Source organism: Anopheles stephensi, chromosome 2 (genome assembly GCF_013141755.1).
Source record: "Anopheles stephensi strain Indian chromosome 2, UCI_ANSTEP_V1.0, whole genome shotgun sequence".
NCBI lineage: Eukaryota > Metazoa > Arthropoda > Insecta > Diptera > Culicidae > Anopheles > Anopheles stephensi.
In genome coordinates this window covers 17242926-17260366 of record NC_050202.1, presented here as the reverse complement: position 1 = coordinate 17260366, position 17441 = coordinate 17242926, and the positions used below count along the sequence as shown (strand labels likewise).

Sequence of the window (17441 nt, the reverse complement as noted above, 5' to 3'; positions counted from 1 at the left end):
TCAGCAAGAGAACGAACACAAAAAATACGCGTGCACGCACACACCGCGAAAGAGCACCGCGCGGTTTTCCATCGCAAAAAAAAACATTGGTACAATCTGACGTTAGTAGTGCGAGAGAGAGAGAGAGAGAGGGAACGCGATTGCTAGCGAGAAAGAATGACACGTTGTTGGAGATACTGTGCAGCGAAACAAAAGAGGAAGAAGAACTGTTAAAAGAGGAAGAACCCACGGGTGAACCGATAGAGCGAGAATGATTGGGAGAAAAGGAAAAAGATGAAGAGTAATGATATTTGTTGTGGTTGTGTGCGTTGGCAGGTACATAAGGGGTGGGATTCTTTTTTGTTGTGTTGTGTTCGCTTGGCGTACATGATGATACACGCATCTTTATGTACGATGGGATGCTGCTGCCCGATAGAACGAGACGGAGCGAATCAAAACGAGCACAGTGAGTGCGAAGGAGAGAAAGGAGAAATAGAGCGCGTAGGAGAGAGAGAGGGAGAGATGGATGGATGCCGGCTAAAAAACGCATAAAAAGTGGTATGTGCTCGCTATTTCCAGCGCCCAAATCCCCTAGAGCTCTGGCCCTTTGTTTTTGAAAACTTTGTTATAATATAGTTGATAAAATTACCATCTTTTGTTTGTATTTAGAAACATGCACAAAATTGATTTTTTCCTATGCATTTTATGTCGGGTAATTCTCTTTTTCTTTCAATTACATTGCATTGCAGTTATATGAATTTGAATTTGTTTTTAAAAATTTATAGAAAAATGACAATGAATTTTAACTTTAATTTATATTTTACTTGTGGTTCTTTTAACAATAGCTGCAAAAGAATAACTCGCGTTTGGATTTTTTTTTAGAAAATTTTCTGTTTTTCACTTGTGTTTATCTTATTTTTTCGTTCCTTTCAGGTTAGTAAATCAATTTAGCTGGTTTTTTATCTGTTTTTTTTTATTGAAAATTAATCCAAATACTTAATTTTCATAATTTTTTAACTTTTTTATATTTTTTTAATAGTTTGAAAAAAAGTTAATAAATCAAATCAATTTTTGTTTTTTTAACATTATACTTTTTTAGTTTAGTCATGCTTAATGCTCTTGGCAAGTTGGAAGAGTTTTCCATTGTGTATTAGATACGCCGGGCTCCCTTATGTGTGATGAATACGTCATGAGAATGGTACCCGTCACCCAGCGTCGCCGGTCTTCACGCGACAGGACCGGGGTTCAAATCCCATCCTGACCGCCTTCCCGTACACTTTTCATTGTAACGGCTACCGGCCCTGGTCTACATGGGTCTACATACCTGGTAAAAAAATCCTTCCAAGCATCTTCCTCTCAAACGTGGTTAAGAGGGTAATTTTGAACAGAGTCCATGTCTAAGATTTGTCCGTCGCCCCACATTTTCTTTGGGGCTTTTTTGACGTAAAAAATCATACCATACTACTATAGTAAAACTGCTAAACATTGACTTAAAAAATAAATCTCTGTCTTCCTCTTCTTCTTGGTCTGTTCTGTTGGGTCACGCCAGCGATGTAATGGATTGAGAATTAAAAAATGATACTACTAATCTTTACACTACTAATATTGGCTTCTCTGACTGGATCTACCCATAGTTAAATAGTTTGACCGTTGCACTGAAGACGATCCGGACGGGATCCTATAGTATTCCCGTCGTAGTAATAACTGGCGCTGCTGCCTGCTATACCACTAGGATGCCCTTTAAAATGGCTTACTAGATATACTTATACTACGTAGCTCGATAGACAGTTCTGGTTGTGATTTAAATAAGATTCGATACCTAGTCTTCCCATGTCAAAGCCGGAACCGCTACCATCTAGATCACTCGATTTTTCTTAGAGACACAGTCTAGTTAAACTTGCTAGTTTGTTATTAGTTCCACGAACTTTGATTCTGTTTACTGAATTACTACTTTTATCTCGCTAGTTTCCCAATAAGAAACATGTTCAAGCTGACGAGGGAAGACAAAAAAAAACCCGCCATCCACCAACAAACGATCAAACGGCATCTATCGCGCGTGGCGGAAGCAGCATGCGCAAGGAGCAGCAGGAAACCGACGGTAAAGTTTCTTTTCATTTGGGGGTCATTCTGTGCCATTTCCCCCCCCCCTTCATCTTCTTCCTCTTATACTTTTGCCTCGTGGTTTTTTTTTGCAAACTTCGTCGCGTTCCGCATGGCTAACGGGGAAAGACCGGGCCATCGCGGGTGGTGGCATGGCAAGTCCGAGGCCGCGTCTGGTCCATTTCCTCTCGATTTGCGTCGTCGCGGCATTTATGTGTGTGTGTGTGTGTTTGCATTTTTTTCTGCTGTCGCTCAGTCTTGTTACCGGTGTGTACGCAGGCTGCGCGATCCAGCAGAAGCACCATCGGCAGCCTCACTCCAACAACAGAAGACCTTCGCAAATCGGAACAAGCGACCGTGCGCGACAATGATGGCACAAGGTACCACAAAGGTACCATGGAAAGGGAAGCAAGAAGAAGAAGTTTCGAAAAAAAAAAACAAAACGGAAGCAAGCAGCACACAGAAAAAAAAACCTTTCCAGCCGCGAGAGATTGCGAGAGAAACATTTGAAGGAAACAAAGTAAAACAAGCATAAAAACAACGAACGAGGCAATCTGCAGTACATAGCCTGTGTGCGAGTGGGTGGTGGTGCCTTCGTCTGATGAGACTCGCCGGGACTGCCCAGAACGCGAACGATCGTCACAAGAGGGTGCCGGGGTGCCCGCCATCCGTATGTACTACTCCAGGGCCGAACCTGATACACAGAAGCTCGGCAACCGGCGGTAGAACACACACGTGCCCCCCCTGACGTTACCCTGTCTTAAGTACTCTCTACTGGCAAATACGGTGGAGATCCCCACGTTGTCGCAGAACGCTCCTTGACACAGAAGACCAGGCTCTGCTGGAGAGAAAGAGTGAGAGATATTTTGGCACATTTCTAGCCAAGTTCCCCAACGGCAGCTCCCTGGCAGCGTGGAGCAATGTTTGAAAAATATAGTACTAACGATAACAATTTTATACCATTTTTTGTTTGGGAAAAGGCAAATGTTGAAGACCTGCGGGGGGGATGATAGTTCTTTGTTTACTAAGCGTTCAAGCTTTATTTCTTGTGCGAAGTTTGCAAAAGGAGCAAAGAGATGCATATTGTACGTAGATTTATGCTTCAATTAACGAGGATTAGTAGTTTTGGACGACTTTAAAGAGAGATTCTTTGAATCAGATATAGGTGCTTTAGCTGTGGCTAGAGGTTTAAACTTATTTTATAACAAAAGTGCATTATCAAAAAAACTTATAGAACATTTAAAGTAGAGCTTCGAGTATGGCATACTAATCATGTTTATATTACTCGATTTGGTACTAGTTGATGCTGATTAAACCTGAAACGTCCAATACTAGCTCTTTCACATTTAATTTCTTGTTTGTTGTTAACATTTTTTCACATTATATTTGTTCTTTACTAATTCTATCTAGTTTTTAAGTGAAAATTGAACAAGTATTTGAACGTTTTAGATTTTCATAACGAAACTAATACAGCAGGGATGAAAAGTTAATGAAAATAATTTAATTAAAAACAGCCAATAATTAACAGTGGTATATTCGACGCTAGTTCAGAGAATGACAGCGTGCAAAAGGCTTTTGGCGCGAAACGCTATTTTCGATTGACGCTAGCAACAAGAAGTTGGTAAATTGTTGGTATATTCATTCAGATAGTTGTATTCTAAAAACATGCCTTAATCCATCAATATCGATACCTTTTCCCAGATAATTTTTAATTTATAAATTTGGGGCTATATTTTACATGCACGCCATCCAAATTTTTTCGTTGTTAAAAATGGTTGTAAAACTTAATTTTATACTTGATAATATAAGGCTTTGTGATAAATAATGCTCTGTAAACCACTTTACGTAAAATGTACATAGGACAAAAAGTTAAATCGAATATTTACATAAAAAATTCGAATAATGTCAACACAGTCTGGCCCTTATTCATAATTAAAATGAAAAATAAATATTTCTTAGGTCACAAAACAAGTTAATGAATAGTTTCTAAGTTGAAAACATTGTGCTGTTAGATATATGTTTTTGTAATATATATTAAAAATTAGCTATTGTGTTAAACGAGGCGACCCCTGTCTTATGACCTGATAAACACTGTAATGTTTTGAATGTGAAGAGGGGGACCAAAAATTGATACATCTAACCCACTAAAGTATCATTATCCTATTTTTTTTTCTTCAATTTAACTGAACGTTTTACCATTTTTTTCTGTTTTATTTTCATGTTTGCTATACACTTTTATTCCTTTTTTATATCTCCATGCATTCTACTTATTTCTTATCATTCCTCTTCTATTACGGTTTACTGTAGCATTGTTTGTTTTTTTTTTTAATTTGTTAGCTTAAATACTGAGTTTAAAAAGTGTTTCTCCTTTTTACTAAACATAATTGTTTATCATGCATTTTCAACACCAAAAATAGTAGGACTTCAGTTTCTTCGTGAAATTTGGTGATATTCCATTTTCACCCTTCTATCCATAAATTCGTTAATAAATTTACGATGCCATATCCCTGACCACACTCAATGTTTCTTTTCTAGTGATATTTAGTCAGCCTTTCGATAACTTTTTAGTATGTTTTAATCGATTATGAAGAAGATAAGCTCTTTAGTAAGTTGGTGAAATTTTCAAACCGTATTTATTGGACATAAATCACTGACATTTCTTATCATGTAAAAAGTGGCCCTCCACCAGAAAGAAAGTGAAGTTATTCTTATAGCAAACCACTTTCCGGCCTGAATTGAAAACTGATCATCACACCTCAAAACTGAACATCATCAGGTTCAGCAGTGGATTAGCAGCCCTCTCAGCCAAGTCCACCCGGCCAGGCACTGCACAGCAGCAGCCACGTAGGCTAGGGGAAGCGAGTAGGAGTTTCATTCTGCAAAGCCGGCCAAAATCCTCAGCTTATGCTATCGAATGCATAGCGAGCAAGGTCTCCGCAGATCACGTCTTGGCTCGCCACCGTCGTCGTCGAAAAGGCTGGGTGAATGTTGAACGGAAAAACCTGTTCCAAGTGATGGACGCACACACACACACACCGGGAAGGTGGTGGGAACCAGGGGAACCGGGAACACCCGAGGTTCCAGAGGAGATTCGACTGTAGCTTTTCTTTTATTTCGTCGTGCTCGCATCTCTTACCTTTTGTTCTTGTTCGTTCTCTGCGCGCGTTGATTCTTTAAAACACAGAAGACGAACGTTGACGAAAGAACGGACCGAAAGCGGGTGGAAGCGAAGAAAACGGTGGCGCGATGAGACGGCAGCTCCACCGGTGGAGGTATTTATCTTACGGCACTGGTGACCAGTAGAGGGGGAGGGGGGGGGGGAGGAGTACGGAAAGAACGATACGCACCGGTTGAACCGATCTTAAAGATGCCATAGTACTGGCAGAAAGATGTACCTTGGTGCCCGGACTTCCCGCGTCCGAAAGCATCCGCGACGGGAAGCAGATTTTGGTAGCTTTTTGGTGGTTTTTGGGCGCGTTTTCAGTATAAAAACATGCACCCGATCAACAACCAGTTTCCGAGGCAGGGAAGAAACAGCACGCCGAGGAGGATCGCCACACGAAGGTCGGCGCGGAATGATGGATAATCGTTGGTGGAAAAGGTGGGTGAGAGGGAGGGGAGGGGGGGATTCAAGTCTAAAAAAAGAAGAACAAAATCTTCAACACATTTTCCATTGTGGAAGCTTCAACACACAGACTGCGATAATCACCCACCCCAAAAACAAGTTCTTAGCTGTAGAAGCGAATTCGTCTTCAACCAAAATTCTAAACGTCCACATGTCTGGTCTAAAAAGGTTTTTTGTATAAATCTATCAACTTTGAATAATTAAAAGGTCACAAAGAAAATGTCAGATAAATTAGCAACAGCAAAGTTCCGGAAAGGTTAGGCAACCGAATAATGCTTGAATCCAAAACAAATGATTTAAAGTATGCAAATTGAGTAGATCGAATGCTGAAGCAAAGCATTTTATCACACTGCACGCTGCCACCTTCATCTTTCCGCGTTTTTTTTTTTATTACGGGAATAATTAAGATAAAAATCGTACCACACCAACACAGACGGGCGCAACTTTTACATAATAATAATTGCCACCGGTTGCATTCGTGTTGCGTGTAGTACAAGCGAGTTGACAACTTCTAGCGTGTTTACAACATCAGCGAACACATCAACCATTTTCCTAGCGAGCCACCGAAAGGGACGAGCAACATACAATTTGCTGGATGCATCCTAGCGCAGCAAGAGAGAGAGAGAGAGAGAGGCATTTTTGGAGAGAGAGAACGCATTCTCACTTTCCGGCCAGAACCATCAGAGAGAAGGACCATCTCATATTTGGCATATTATTATTGTATTTCACCCCTATTTTCCGATAATGTTCCCCGAGGACTCGTGGGGGGGTTGATTCAAGTTCCATCCGGTCCGGGTTTATGTTGCGTTTAATCGATGATTCATATTTGTTGTTGATCCTGAAGGCAGGTAGTAATAGTAGTAGTAGAAGTCGTAGTAGGCGCCGTAACAACCCCGTCATAATATCTCATATGGCCTACTGGATGGATATGAGCATAGAAGATGCGTTGCGTGTGTGTTTGGGTTTGGGGGTTGTTAAAAGAGTTGGAAAATCGCTTGCCCAGGAAAGTTTTGCTCGATTAGGTTGACATCTTTTTAAAAGAAAACGGGACTGGACAGTTGGATTAACGCTGAATAAGATGAAAAGTACCTGTTAATGCAGTTGTAACGCACAGTATCAAGAAAATGATCGATGGTGTTTGGTTTTTGTAAGGATTGGGTTTGAAATAATACATTCAGTTTAATACAGCTACATTACTTTCGTTAGCTAAAAACAGTACTTATTAGGGTTAGGGAATTTTATTTTTTTTTAAATAAATTTTTAACTTTTTATTTATTTTGTGATAGAAAATAAATAAGAACCGATATCATAAACATAAAACTTACAAGAACAAAAATATCAGTTCAAATAGTAATACATTTAAACAAAAAATCAATAGTAAAATTTTAACCGTTAAACCGTTAAAAAATAGGAAAATATGGCAAAAATAGAATTTCAAAATTATTATAGTTATTTACGCCTGAACGCCAGCTAAACAAATGATAATAAAAATTACACAAAATTGATGAACTAATTAAACAAAATAAAAAGGCAAAACAGTTGCTTTCATGGATAATATGCATCATAGTGAAAATCTCATCAAGCACAAGTCTGCTATAAAATGTAAATGCCATAAAACGCTCGTTGCACGTGTTTGAGCTGGGGTTTTATACCACCGCTAGATAGCGCTAGTGTCGTGAAAGGGGAAAATTTTAGAATTGAACGGACTCTCCTTCTGAAATTTGTAAACACGTCGTAAAAGTGAGCTCTAATCAATATCTGAAGTATTCTGCGATGATTAATTATGAGGAATACAGGGTTCACTGTTTTCCTACCCCTTTCCATTGTTTCAGTGAGAAACTGCGGCTATAACCAGGTCAAGGAAGCTGGTAATGGCAGGCCGAAATCTCACGAGGCGGTAAAGCTGTAGAAGAATTCAAGCTCATAACGGAAGCTTTATAATGAATTGATCATTTACCCATATCTTACACAATCACCTCCCAAAATTTAAACGATAAAGAAAATAAGCAAAACTGTTTAATCCACTAAACAAACAGCTCTCTTTATTCACAATGCCCTAAAGGGCATGCCTAGCCGACAGGATATGATTTGTATCAGCTACATTCAATACACATGCCCAAAGGCGGCACCATACGGCAAACCTTGTGCACCGTAGTATCCAGCGTTGATAACATTCTTGTCATACCCGTAAGCCTGGTCATTAACAAGATTCTTCGGCTCGTTTGTGTGCACCCGGTGTGACACATGGCTAGTGACGTACGTTGGAGTAGAAACTAGTGTTTTGGTGAGTGTAGTTTTACCCGCAGGCAGCGCTGGTCCACCGATGGCCAACGGGGCTGGAGTAATGAAGCTGTCCAGCAGGGGACTCTGCACTTGCAGATGAGATGCTCGAGCGAGCGGCTCAACGAGATGAGCTGCTGGTGAAAATCCAGACGGAAGTGAACCGTGTGCTAGAGTTCCGTAGCTAACTCCAATGGAAGGAAGATCAAGATCGGTTGGAATGTAGTCGGCTTTGGTACAGGCGAGAAGGGCTACCATTGCAACAAACTGAAAAGGATATCTCAAAGTTAACAGTTAGAGGCCCACTTTGGATTAAAATCTAGCACAACTTACTTTGAACGCCATTGTGGAGCTGTATTGAAGGGTGATGAGCTAGCGTGTGTTTGATAATGCGTCTAGTACTCATCACTTATATACTAGAAACTAAATCGCAAATAATTCACCCACCAAAAAGCTAGAAATGATTGATATTATCCATTTCCTCGTTCAAGTCATCCAATTGCACCACAATTTCCTATCACCACGCTCGCGAAATAGGGAAAAGACATCAACGACCCCGACCAGTCTGTAAGCGACGAACCCTGGCGAACGGACGAGTCACCACCTCCGCCCACAATTACCTGATTAATGTGCGATCGATGACAATAAAAGTGGAAATTCGACCCATCTACCCCCCATCCCCTCCCCCCCTGGAGCTCGCAAACGAAAGGAAACTTAATTTTAGCTTTATTTTACCAAACGCATTGCACAATCGTAATGTGGAGCGCCACGAAAGGAATGGCGAATGGAGAGCGGAGGACACAACTATCTGTGCAATTTTCTGTCCTCGTCGTTGGTGTTATGCCGGTGGTCTCGTGTGTTATTCTGCTGCTTTTTTTTTGGGCATCAAAGCAAAAACTTATTTGTGCAATTCGCTACACCGCTGCTTCGTTCGCCTGCCCTAAGGCCAGGTGGGGTTCGCATTGACACTCGCCCTGCTCCTAGGGCGCGCGGTGTCTGATTGAGCGGACGCAGCACCACACACACACACACGAGCGAGCGCCCTTGAACTTTTGTCGGTTTCTTTCTCGAGCTGACGGGTATTATTTAGTTATTTCCTTACTTTTTCCTCGGTTGGTGTTCGATGTTTTCGATCATTTCGAACGAGCAATCGATCGTCACCGTCCGCCCGCGTTTGCTGTGGTGTTTGTCACCAACGAGGGGTCGCTCAGCTAAACTTGACTCAATTAAGATTAAGCGGACGTGGTGGTGGGTCAATCCCGATGCCGATCAATTCCGATTGCTTCCATTATACTTTTTGTTGCTGTGTGAATTGGATCGAATTTGAAAGACTGTTTTCGGGACCTTAAGTGACTGCATCCAAGCTGGGTGTACACTGACAGCTGACTACCCTTGGGACACCTGTGCTCTGAGCTGAGGCGAGCCTAATTGATAATCCGTAAACACGTGCAAACGGCAGCTTGGGTTGGGATTCCTACCATTAATCTATATTTGGACGGATGGGGCATACTAAAGGGTTGCACCGCTCGCGCCCTTTAGGGGCAGTACTTTTTGTGAGTAAAGCAATATAATATGGCCGATGTGATTTCGATCACATTTACTGCCCTTTTAGTGGATGGATGGTAGACTACATTTAACGCCCCAGTCCTTGGGGCAGTAAAGCATCCTACGGGTGGGTTGTTCACTGTGCTGATAGTGCGATTGCGGTAAGGTGAGTGCTGCAGCTATTACTCTACTGGTAAGCAGTAAAAGTGTTTCGCGTAATCTCGATAATGCCGATATGACCCCGAAACAGAAGGTCTTAAATGTGAATAAAACCTTTGGGAGATCGGACGACCCACTTGCTGGGTATTTAATTGCTTAAACTCAAGATTGAGATCATATCGATGACATAAACTTCAAAAAAGGCCCCCAGTTCAATCGGAATCGTAAACAATCTTGTAATTTAGAAACTTATTCTAAGCATTTTAAATCCGATGTATCGAAGCAAAACATCCGGTTCAGCAGTTTGGTATTTATAGTGTAACCTTCCCTTTGGGCGTTCGGAAGCCATCGATTTGATGTTGTTATTTTCGTACGATTTTAGGAGTTATTTTTGTCAAATAAAATATTTATGATGCCTTCCGTCAAAGTCGACAAAACAACTATAATTGGAATGGATGGAATGTGTTTTTTTTTCAATTCAATATGATGGCAGAACATTTAAATCAATCGAAAAATGAAAACAACATAAATTGTTGCCTTACATTGGGAAAAATGCATAAAAACAATTTGTCTATTAAATTTTTGTCAAAGATTTTATTATAAATATTTTTCATATATTCAATCACATTCATACACAACCGTTCGTTGTCACAATCAAACCAATATTTATCACAGACACAGTTCTTTACCAACCATGGGCAGAGATACCACCGTAAGCGAGGTTTGGTGCATAGGACAGCACCTTGCCACCGTAGATCGGAGCTGGCTCAGCGATAATGCTCTTACCGTACACTGGCTCAGCGATCAGTGGCTTGGCCGGATAGATGGGCTCGGCGTACACATTCTTGGTGTAGATCGGCTCCGAAAAGATGGTCTTGGCGTACGTTGGCTCAGCAATGATCGTCTTGCCGTACGTTGGCTCAGCATAGATCGTCTTGCCGTAGGTTGGCTCAGCAATGATCGTCTTGCCGTACGTTGGTTCAGCAATGATCGTCTTGGCAAACGGACCATAGGAGAGTGGCTTCGAGTATTCGAAATTCTTCACCAGAGCCGGAGCCTGGTACAGAGAGTGAGGAGCAGCATACGAGAGGGTTGGGAGAGGCTTGCTGACGACGATCGATGGAGCGGCCTGAGCGTATCCGTGGTACAGCTGGGGTTCCTGAAGGATGGTCTTGCTCAGCACCGGAGCTTGGTGCTTGATGACGTTGGAGTAGCTCACAGCCGGAGCATAGGACAGATGATCGTTCGAGATATAGCCAGCGCTGACACAGGCCAGAGAAGCGACGATCAGGATGAACTGGAAAAGGAATGAATCGTTTGAGTATTGAGAACACCAGGACCACTAGGATAGATCGCGTTGACTTACTTTGGAAGCCATTGTTGAGGGAGGATGTACTTTGCTGAGGAACGCACGTTGAGTGATGTCCAAGAGAGCAGCTGATCGAGCTTTTATACCGAGTGTCTTTGTGCGAAAATTCGCCACAACAGGATGTGAGAGGGGCGTCAAATGGTGGCCATCAAATCAATCGCCAATTTGTTGCCATGAGTTTTCCGACGATGTGAGGCTAAATCATATATTCCTTCATTGCCTCATGGAGGTCTGATGAAATAAAATATCTATATAAAATGTGCATTCATGCACTGATTGCATTTGAGTAAAATTGTCTTAACTGACTTAAGAAGATGTTTAGAGCTTTTCATAATTATTTATAGAAAACTACAGTAATTAACTTAGTAACGACCTTAAGTAGCCAAAGCAATAATATCCGACTAAATATTCATTTTTTTTCTCATACTACAATTATAACTGAGCTTAATAGAAATATTCATATAGAGGGAGTCCGAATTTGATTTTCTAGAATAATGGCTGTAGCCAAGTAGATTTTTCCTGATAAAGCTCTACTGCACTGCACTAAGCATGCTAAAATAAATAAATAACAGTAAGCATCAATGAAGCACCCGTCTGGTCAGTTACACAACATTGGCAGAGATAAAATTCCGTCAGGAGGTAGCAGTGACTCTCCAGCTACCGGTGCACTGAGGCAATGAATTCTGCTTTCTCACATTGGACGCTTTAAATTTGTTATGAAGAAACCGGTATGTTTAGCGAAACGGCCTGGCCGTCCCTTACGAATAAAAAAATTGGAGTGTTTCCCGAGACTCCGCACGGAACGGTTCAGTTGTTTTGGACGCGAAAGAACACCCTCGTATGTAATTTTAATAATAATTTGATCGTCCTATACTTTTCATTACCATTTACAACCTGCTGTTGTAGTTTTTATTAGAAATTAATTAGTTTTCCAAAAGCAATACGGCCGGGCCGTCCTTAACCAATAAAAAAAGCTTTGCGAAAAGTAGAAAAATAAAAACAGAGGCGATAGTGGCGCCAGACTTCATACGACAGGACCGGGATTCAAATCCCATCCAAGATCGCCTCCCCGCACGCAGGATTGACTATCCAGCTACAGGTCACAAACCAAGTCACAAAGAGCCAGATATGTAGAGCCAGATATACAGCCAAGTCTCGTGGCTGTAGTGCCAAAGAAGAAGAAGAAGAATAGTAGTATAAATAAGTTTAATAAATGTACATAGTTTTCAAAAATGCAGGCAGATCGATTATTTCACCGTAAATCATATGGTAGGAATATAAAAAATTAACCAATACAATGCTAATAACATGCTCTAGTTTTTTGATAAAAATATCACATGAAAATCTAATAGCAATATCTACTTTTTAGGTAAGCTGATTGTGTTATCTAATAATTACTAATGGAGATAAGTGTCACACGGTTAGTGATCTGGATACTTTATTAGTAAGTGATCAGAAAGATTGTAAGTCCAACTTTTACGTGCTATGCGGCTTTCTAAGTTTTTTTTATAGAAAATTTAATGGAAAAAATGTTGAGGTCAATATCAAACTTTTGAACACATAAGAACGTAGAACTCGTTAGATTTAGTTTGTTTCATATGTTTTACACATAAAATATTTTATTTTTTCAAATATCACATTCAACTCAATGCACATCCAGTTGTTGATAATCACAGACACAGTTCTTTACCAATCATGGGCAGAGATACCACCGTAAGCGAGGTTTGGTGCATAGGACAGCACCTTGCCACCGTAGATCGGAGCTGGCTCAGCGATAATGCTCTTACCGTACACTGGCTCAGCGATCAGTGGCTTGGCCGGATAGATGGGCTCGGCGTACACATTCTTGGTGTAGATCGGCTCCGAAACGATGGTCTTGGCGTACGTTGGCTCAGCAATGATCGTCTTGCCGTAGGTCGGCTCAGCAATGATCGTCTTGCCGTAAGTTGGCTCAGCAATGATCGTCTTGGCAATCGGACCATACGAGAGTGGCTTCGAGTATTCGATGTTCTTCACCAGAGCCGGAGCCTGGTACAGAGAGTGAGGAGCAGCATAGGAAAGGGTTGGCAGAGGGTTGGTGAGAGCCAGAGGCTTGCTGACAACGATCGATGGAGCGGCCTGAGCGTATCCGTGGTACAGCTGGGGTTCCTGAAGGATGGTCTTGCTCAGCACCGGAGCTTGGTGCTTGATGACGTTGGAGTAGCTCACTGCCGGAGCATAGGACAGATGATCGTTCGGGATGTAGCCAGCGCTGACACAGGCCAGGGAAGCGACGATCAGGACGAACTGCAAAGGATTGAATCGTTTGAGTATTGAAGACACCAGGATCAGGAGGAGAGATCGCGTTGACTTACTTTGGAAGCCATTGTTGAGGGAGGATGTACTTTGCTGAGGAACGCACGTTGAGTGATGCCCAAGAGGTCAGCTGATCGAGCTTTTATACCGAGTGTCTTTGTGCGAAAATTCGCCACAACAGGATGTGAGAGGGGCGTCAAATGGTGGCCATCAAATAAATCACCAATTTGTTGTGATGAATTTTCCGATTTGAGGTTGCCGTATGATGTACGTATTCCTTCATTGCCTCATCGAGACACGATTCATGCTCTTGATTCTACTTAAACAAAATTGCCAAAGACCGTTGATTTTTTCAATTTTGCAATATTAATTCGTAACTGACATAGTTGTTCGTTTAGAACTTTTCAACTTTTAACTTTCAAAAATATATAGTGTTGTAGATAAGTTGGGGCGGTCCGGTGGACGAGGCGACAGCGGCGCCGGTCTTCACACGGCAGGGCCGGGGTTCAAATCCCATCCAGACCGCCTCCCCGTACGAAAGGCTGACTACTTTTCTAAGGGTAAAATTAAGTCACAGAAAGCCAGAAATGGCAGGCCGAGACCTCTCGAGGTTGTAGTGCCACAGAAGAAGAAGAAGATAAGTTAAGCATGTTGTTATCTAGAATATTAACTGCAAGTAGTTTTGCTGGAAAAGAACGGCCTAGCAGTATTTTAGGTACTAAATTGTTCTAAAATAAGTAAACAAAACATCGTTTATCGGAGTGGAGCAGCAACCGAGACGATATGAGCGACTTCAAATCACAGGTCCAGATACTGTCTTTTCATACACAGGACGGACTAACCAGCTATGGGTTAACTATAACAAGGAATCTAGTAAGGCAGGAAGACCAAGATTTTAGAAGAGCCAACAAAGAATAGACATCAACTAGGACCAAAAGGGGCTCTATTTTAAAAGCCATTTTGATTCTAATATTTGTTGAAGTTAACAGGCATCATGGGACAGTCCGATGGCAAACGCGATAGGGGCGCTGGTCTTCATACGACACGACCGAGGACTACATTCCATCCAGACCGCCTCTCCGGTTGAAGGACTGACTATCAAGCTACGGGTAAAATCGAGTCACATGAATCCAGAAATGGTTGGCAGTGACCTTCCGAAGTTGTAATGGCAAAAAAGGCATCTTAACTCAACAATGACCATTCAACGATAAAGAGTCATGCGCAACGAAGATGCAACGGTACGACAACGATAATCAGCGCGACACATTCAACGCTTTAAATGTTTACCTTTCATAAGCTCTGGCATATCGATAATTTAAACATAAAGCACATAAAACAGCACATAAATATCGTACCAAAGACAATGCTAATAATGCGCTCAAATTTTTTGGTAAACATTTTATATGATAGCATAGTCACTTACACTAAGCCTACTATTCCATTCGAGTTGGGTGTCATAGTTACGAGGATGGGTGTCATAACTAAAAATTCAAATCAATAATGTAGGATAACAGTAAGTTCATGTTCAGAAAAAAAATCTACTAGTTGGGAATATGGTTAGTCCAACTTCTAATGTTGTGCGGCTTCTAGGATTACATACAGGTTACACAGGTAAATATCAAACTTTTGAACACATAATAACGTACAACTTGTTAGTCTTTAGTTTGTTTCATACGGTTTACTCGTAAAATATTTTATTTTTTCAAATATCACAAACAAGTCTATACACATTCAGTTGTTGATTATCACAGACACAGTTCTTTACCAACCATGGGCAGAGATACCTCCGTATGCGAGGTTTGGTGCATAGGACAGCACCTTGCCACCATAGAACGGAGCTGGCTGAGCGATAATGCTCTTACCGTACACTGGCTCAGCGATCAGTGGCTTGGCCGGATAGATGGGCTCGGCGTACACATTCTTGGTGTAGATCGGCTCCGAAACGATGGTCTTGGCGTACGTTGGCTCAGCAATGATCGTCTTGCCGTACGTTGGCTCAGCATAGATCGTCTTGCCGTAAGTTGGCTCAGCAATGATCGTCTTGCCGTAGGTTGGCTCAGCAATGATGGTCTTGGCAATTGGACCATACGAGAGTGGCTTCGAGTATTCGAAGTTCTTCACCAGAGCCGGAGCCTGGTACAGAGAGTGAGGAGCAGCATAGGAATGGGTTGGCAGAGGGTTGGTGAGAGCCAGAGGCTTGCTGACAACGATCGATGGAGCGGCCTGAGCGTATCCGTGGTACAGCTGAGGTTCCTGAAGGATGGTCTTGCTCAGCACCGGAGCTTGGTGCTTGATGACGTTGGAGTAGCTCACAGCCGGAGCAGAGGACAGATGATCGTTCGGGATGTAGCCAGCGCTGACACAGGCCAGGGAAGCGACGATCAGGACGAACTGGAAAAGGATTGAACCGTTTGAGTATTGAGGACACCAGGATCACTAGGAAAGATATGGTTGACTTACTTTGGAAGCCATTGTTGAGAGAGGATGTACTTTGCTGAGGAACGCACGGTGAGTGATGTCCAAGAGGTCAGCTGATCGAGCTTTTATACCGAGTGTCTTTGTGCGAAAATTCGCCATGACAGGATGTGAGAGGGGCGTCAAATGGTGGCCATCAAATCAATCGCCAATTTGATGCCATGAGTTTTCCGACGATGTGAGGTTAAATCACATATTCCTTCATTGCCTCATGGAGGTGTGATGAAATAAAATATATTAAATGTGCATTCATGCACTGATTGTATTTGAGTAAAATTGTCTTAACTGACTTAAGAAGATGTTTAGAACTTTTCATAATTATGTATAAAAAACTACAGTAATGAACTTAGTAACGACCTTAAGTAGCCAAAACATTAATGATTATCCGGCTAAGTATTTTTTTTTTTCTCATACCACAAGTATAACTGAGCCATATAGGAAAAAAACCTATATAGAGGGATTCCGAATTTTATTTTCAAGAATAATGGCTGTAGCCAAGTAGATTTTTCCTGCCAAAGCTCTACTGCCCTGCACTAAGCATCCTAAAATAAATAGATAACAGTAAGCATCAATGAAGCACCAGTCTGGTCAGTCACACACCAGTGGCAGAGATAAAATCCCGTCAGGACGTAGCAGTGACTCTCCAACTACGGGTGCACTGAGGCAATGAATCCTGGAAGTACAGGACATAACATCTTGATGCTGTAGAGACCATCTTCAATTTAGACAAGAATGACTATCCAGCGATAAAGCACCACCAACAACGAAGATGCCACGAAAGGATGAAGATTAACATCGCGACAGATCATCAAAATAGCTTTCTCATATTGGACGCTTAAATTTGTTATGAAGAAACCGGTGTGTTTAGCGATACGGCCTGGCCGTCCCTTACGAATAAAAAAATTGGTATGTTTCCCGAGACTCCGCACGGAACGGTTCAGTTGTTTTGGACGCGAAAGAACACCCTCGTATGTAATTTTAATAATAATTTGATTGTCCTATACTTTTCATTCACATTTACAACCCACTGTTGTAGATTTTATTAGAAAATAATTAGTTTTCCAAAAGCAATACGGCCAGGCCGTCCTTAAGGAAAAATGAAAGTTTTTTCGAAGAGTAGAAAAATAAAAACAGAGGCGATAGTGGCGCCAGACTTCATACGACAGGACCGGGATTCAAATCCCATCCAAGACCGCCTCCCCGTATGCAGGATTGACTACCCTGTTACAGGTCACAAACCAAGGCACAAAGAGCCAGATATGTTAGGTCAAGGCCTCTCGTGGCTGTAGTGCCAAAGAAGAAGAAAAAGAATAGTTTTATAAATAAGTTTAATAAATGTACACAGTTTTCAAAAGTTCAGGCAGATCGATTGTTTCAACGTAAAGCACATGGTAGAGACATAAAAAATTAACCAATACAATGCTAATAACATGCTCTAGTTTTTTTAATAAAATTATCACATGAAAACATAATAGAAATATCTACTTTTAAGGTAAGCTGATTGTGTTATCTAATAATTACAAATTGAGATAAGTGTGACACGGTTAGTGATCTGGAAACTCAATTAGTAACTGATCAGAAATATTGTAAGTCCAACTTTTACGAGCCATGCGG

At 41.6% G+C, this 17441-nt stretch overlaps 3 protein-coding genes and 1 long non-coding RNA gene across 5 annotated transcripts in view; 1 reads left to right on the top strand and 3 right to left on the bottom strand.

Annotated features, from left to right (window-relative positions):
- Positions 1-892: 892 nt before the first annotated feature.
- LOC118507345 lies at positions 893-2507 on the top strand. Its single transcript, XR_004905628.1, has 2 exons — positions 893-2077; positions 2336-2507. It is a non-coding gene; the product is annotated as an uncharacterized LOC118507345 (long non-coding RNA).
- A 5225-nt stretch (positions 2508-7732) lies between these two features.
- On the bottom strand, positions 7733-8641 carry LOC118507334. Its single transcript, XM_036045723.1, has 2 exons — positions 8318-8641; positions 7733-8251 (listed from the first exon to the last, which is right to left on the bottom strand). The coding sequence occupies exons 1-2, from the start codon at positions 8327-8329 to the stop codon at positions 7808-7810; spliced, it is 456 nt and encodes a 151-aa protein (XP_035901616.1). The 5' UTR covers positions 8330-8641; the 3' UTR covers positions 7733-7807.
- A 1628-nt stretch (positions 8642-10269) lies between these two features.
- Positions 10270-12341, bottom strand: LOC118507326 (adhesive plaque matrix protein-like). Its single transcript, XM_036045715.1, has 2 exons — positions 11055-12341; positions 10270-10985 (listed from the first exon to the last, which is right to left on the bottom strand). The coding sequence occupies exons 1-2, from the start codon at positions 11064-11066 to the stop codon at positions 10374-10376; spliced, it is 624 nt and encodes a 207-aa protein (XP_035901608.1). The 5' UTR covers positions 11067-12341; the 3' UTR covers positions 10270-10373.
- Positions 12342-12718: 377 nt separating this feature from the next.
- LOC118507317 (adhesive plaque matrix protein-like) overlaps positions 12719-17441 on the bottom strand; it is a 49254-nt gene continuing 44531 nt past the window's right edge. The window contains exons 2-3 of one of the 2 annotated variants that reach the window (XM_036045705.1): positions 15813-16035; positions 12719-13343 (exon numbers count right to left, since the gene is read on the bottom strand). In XM_036045705.1, coding sequence (XP_035901598.1) covers positions 12744-13343; positions 15813-15929 — 717 coding nt within the window. In that variant the 5' untranslated portion in view covers positions 15930-16035 and the 3' untranslated portion in view covers positions 12719-12743. Of the gene's footprint in view, positions 13344-15033; positions 15744-15812; positions 16036-17441 lie in introns of those variants that run through there. The other variant, XM_036045704.1, reaches the window with a different exon arrangement.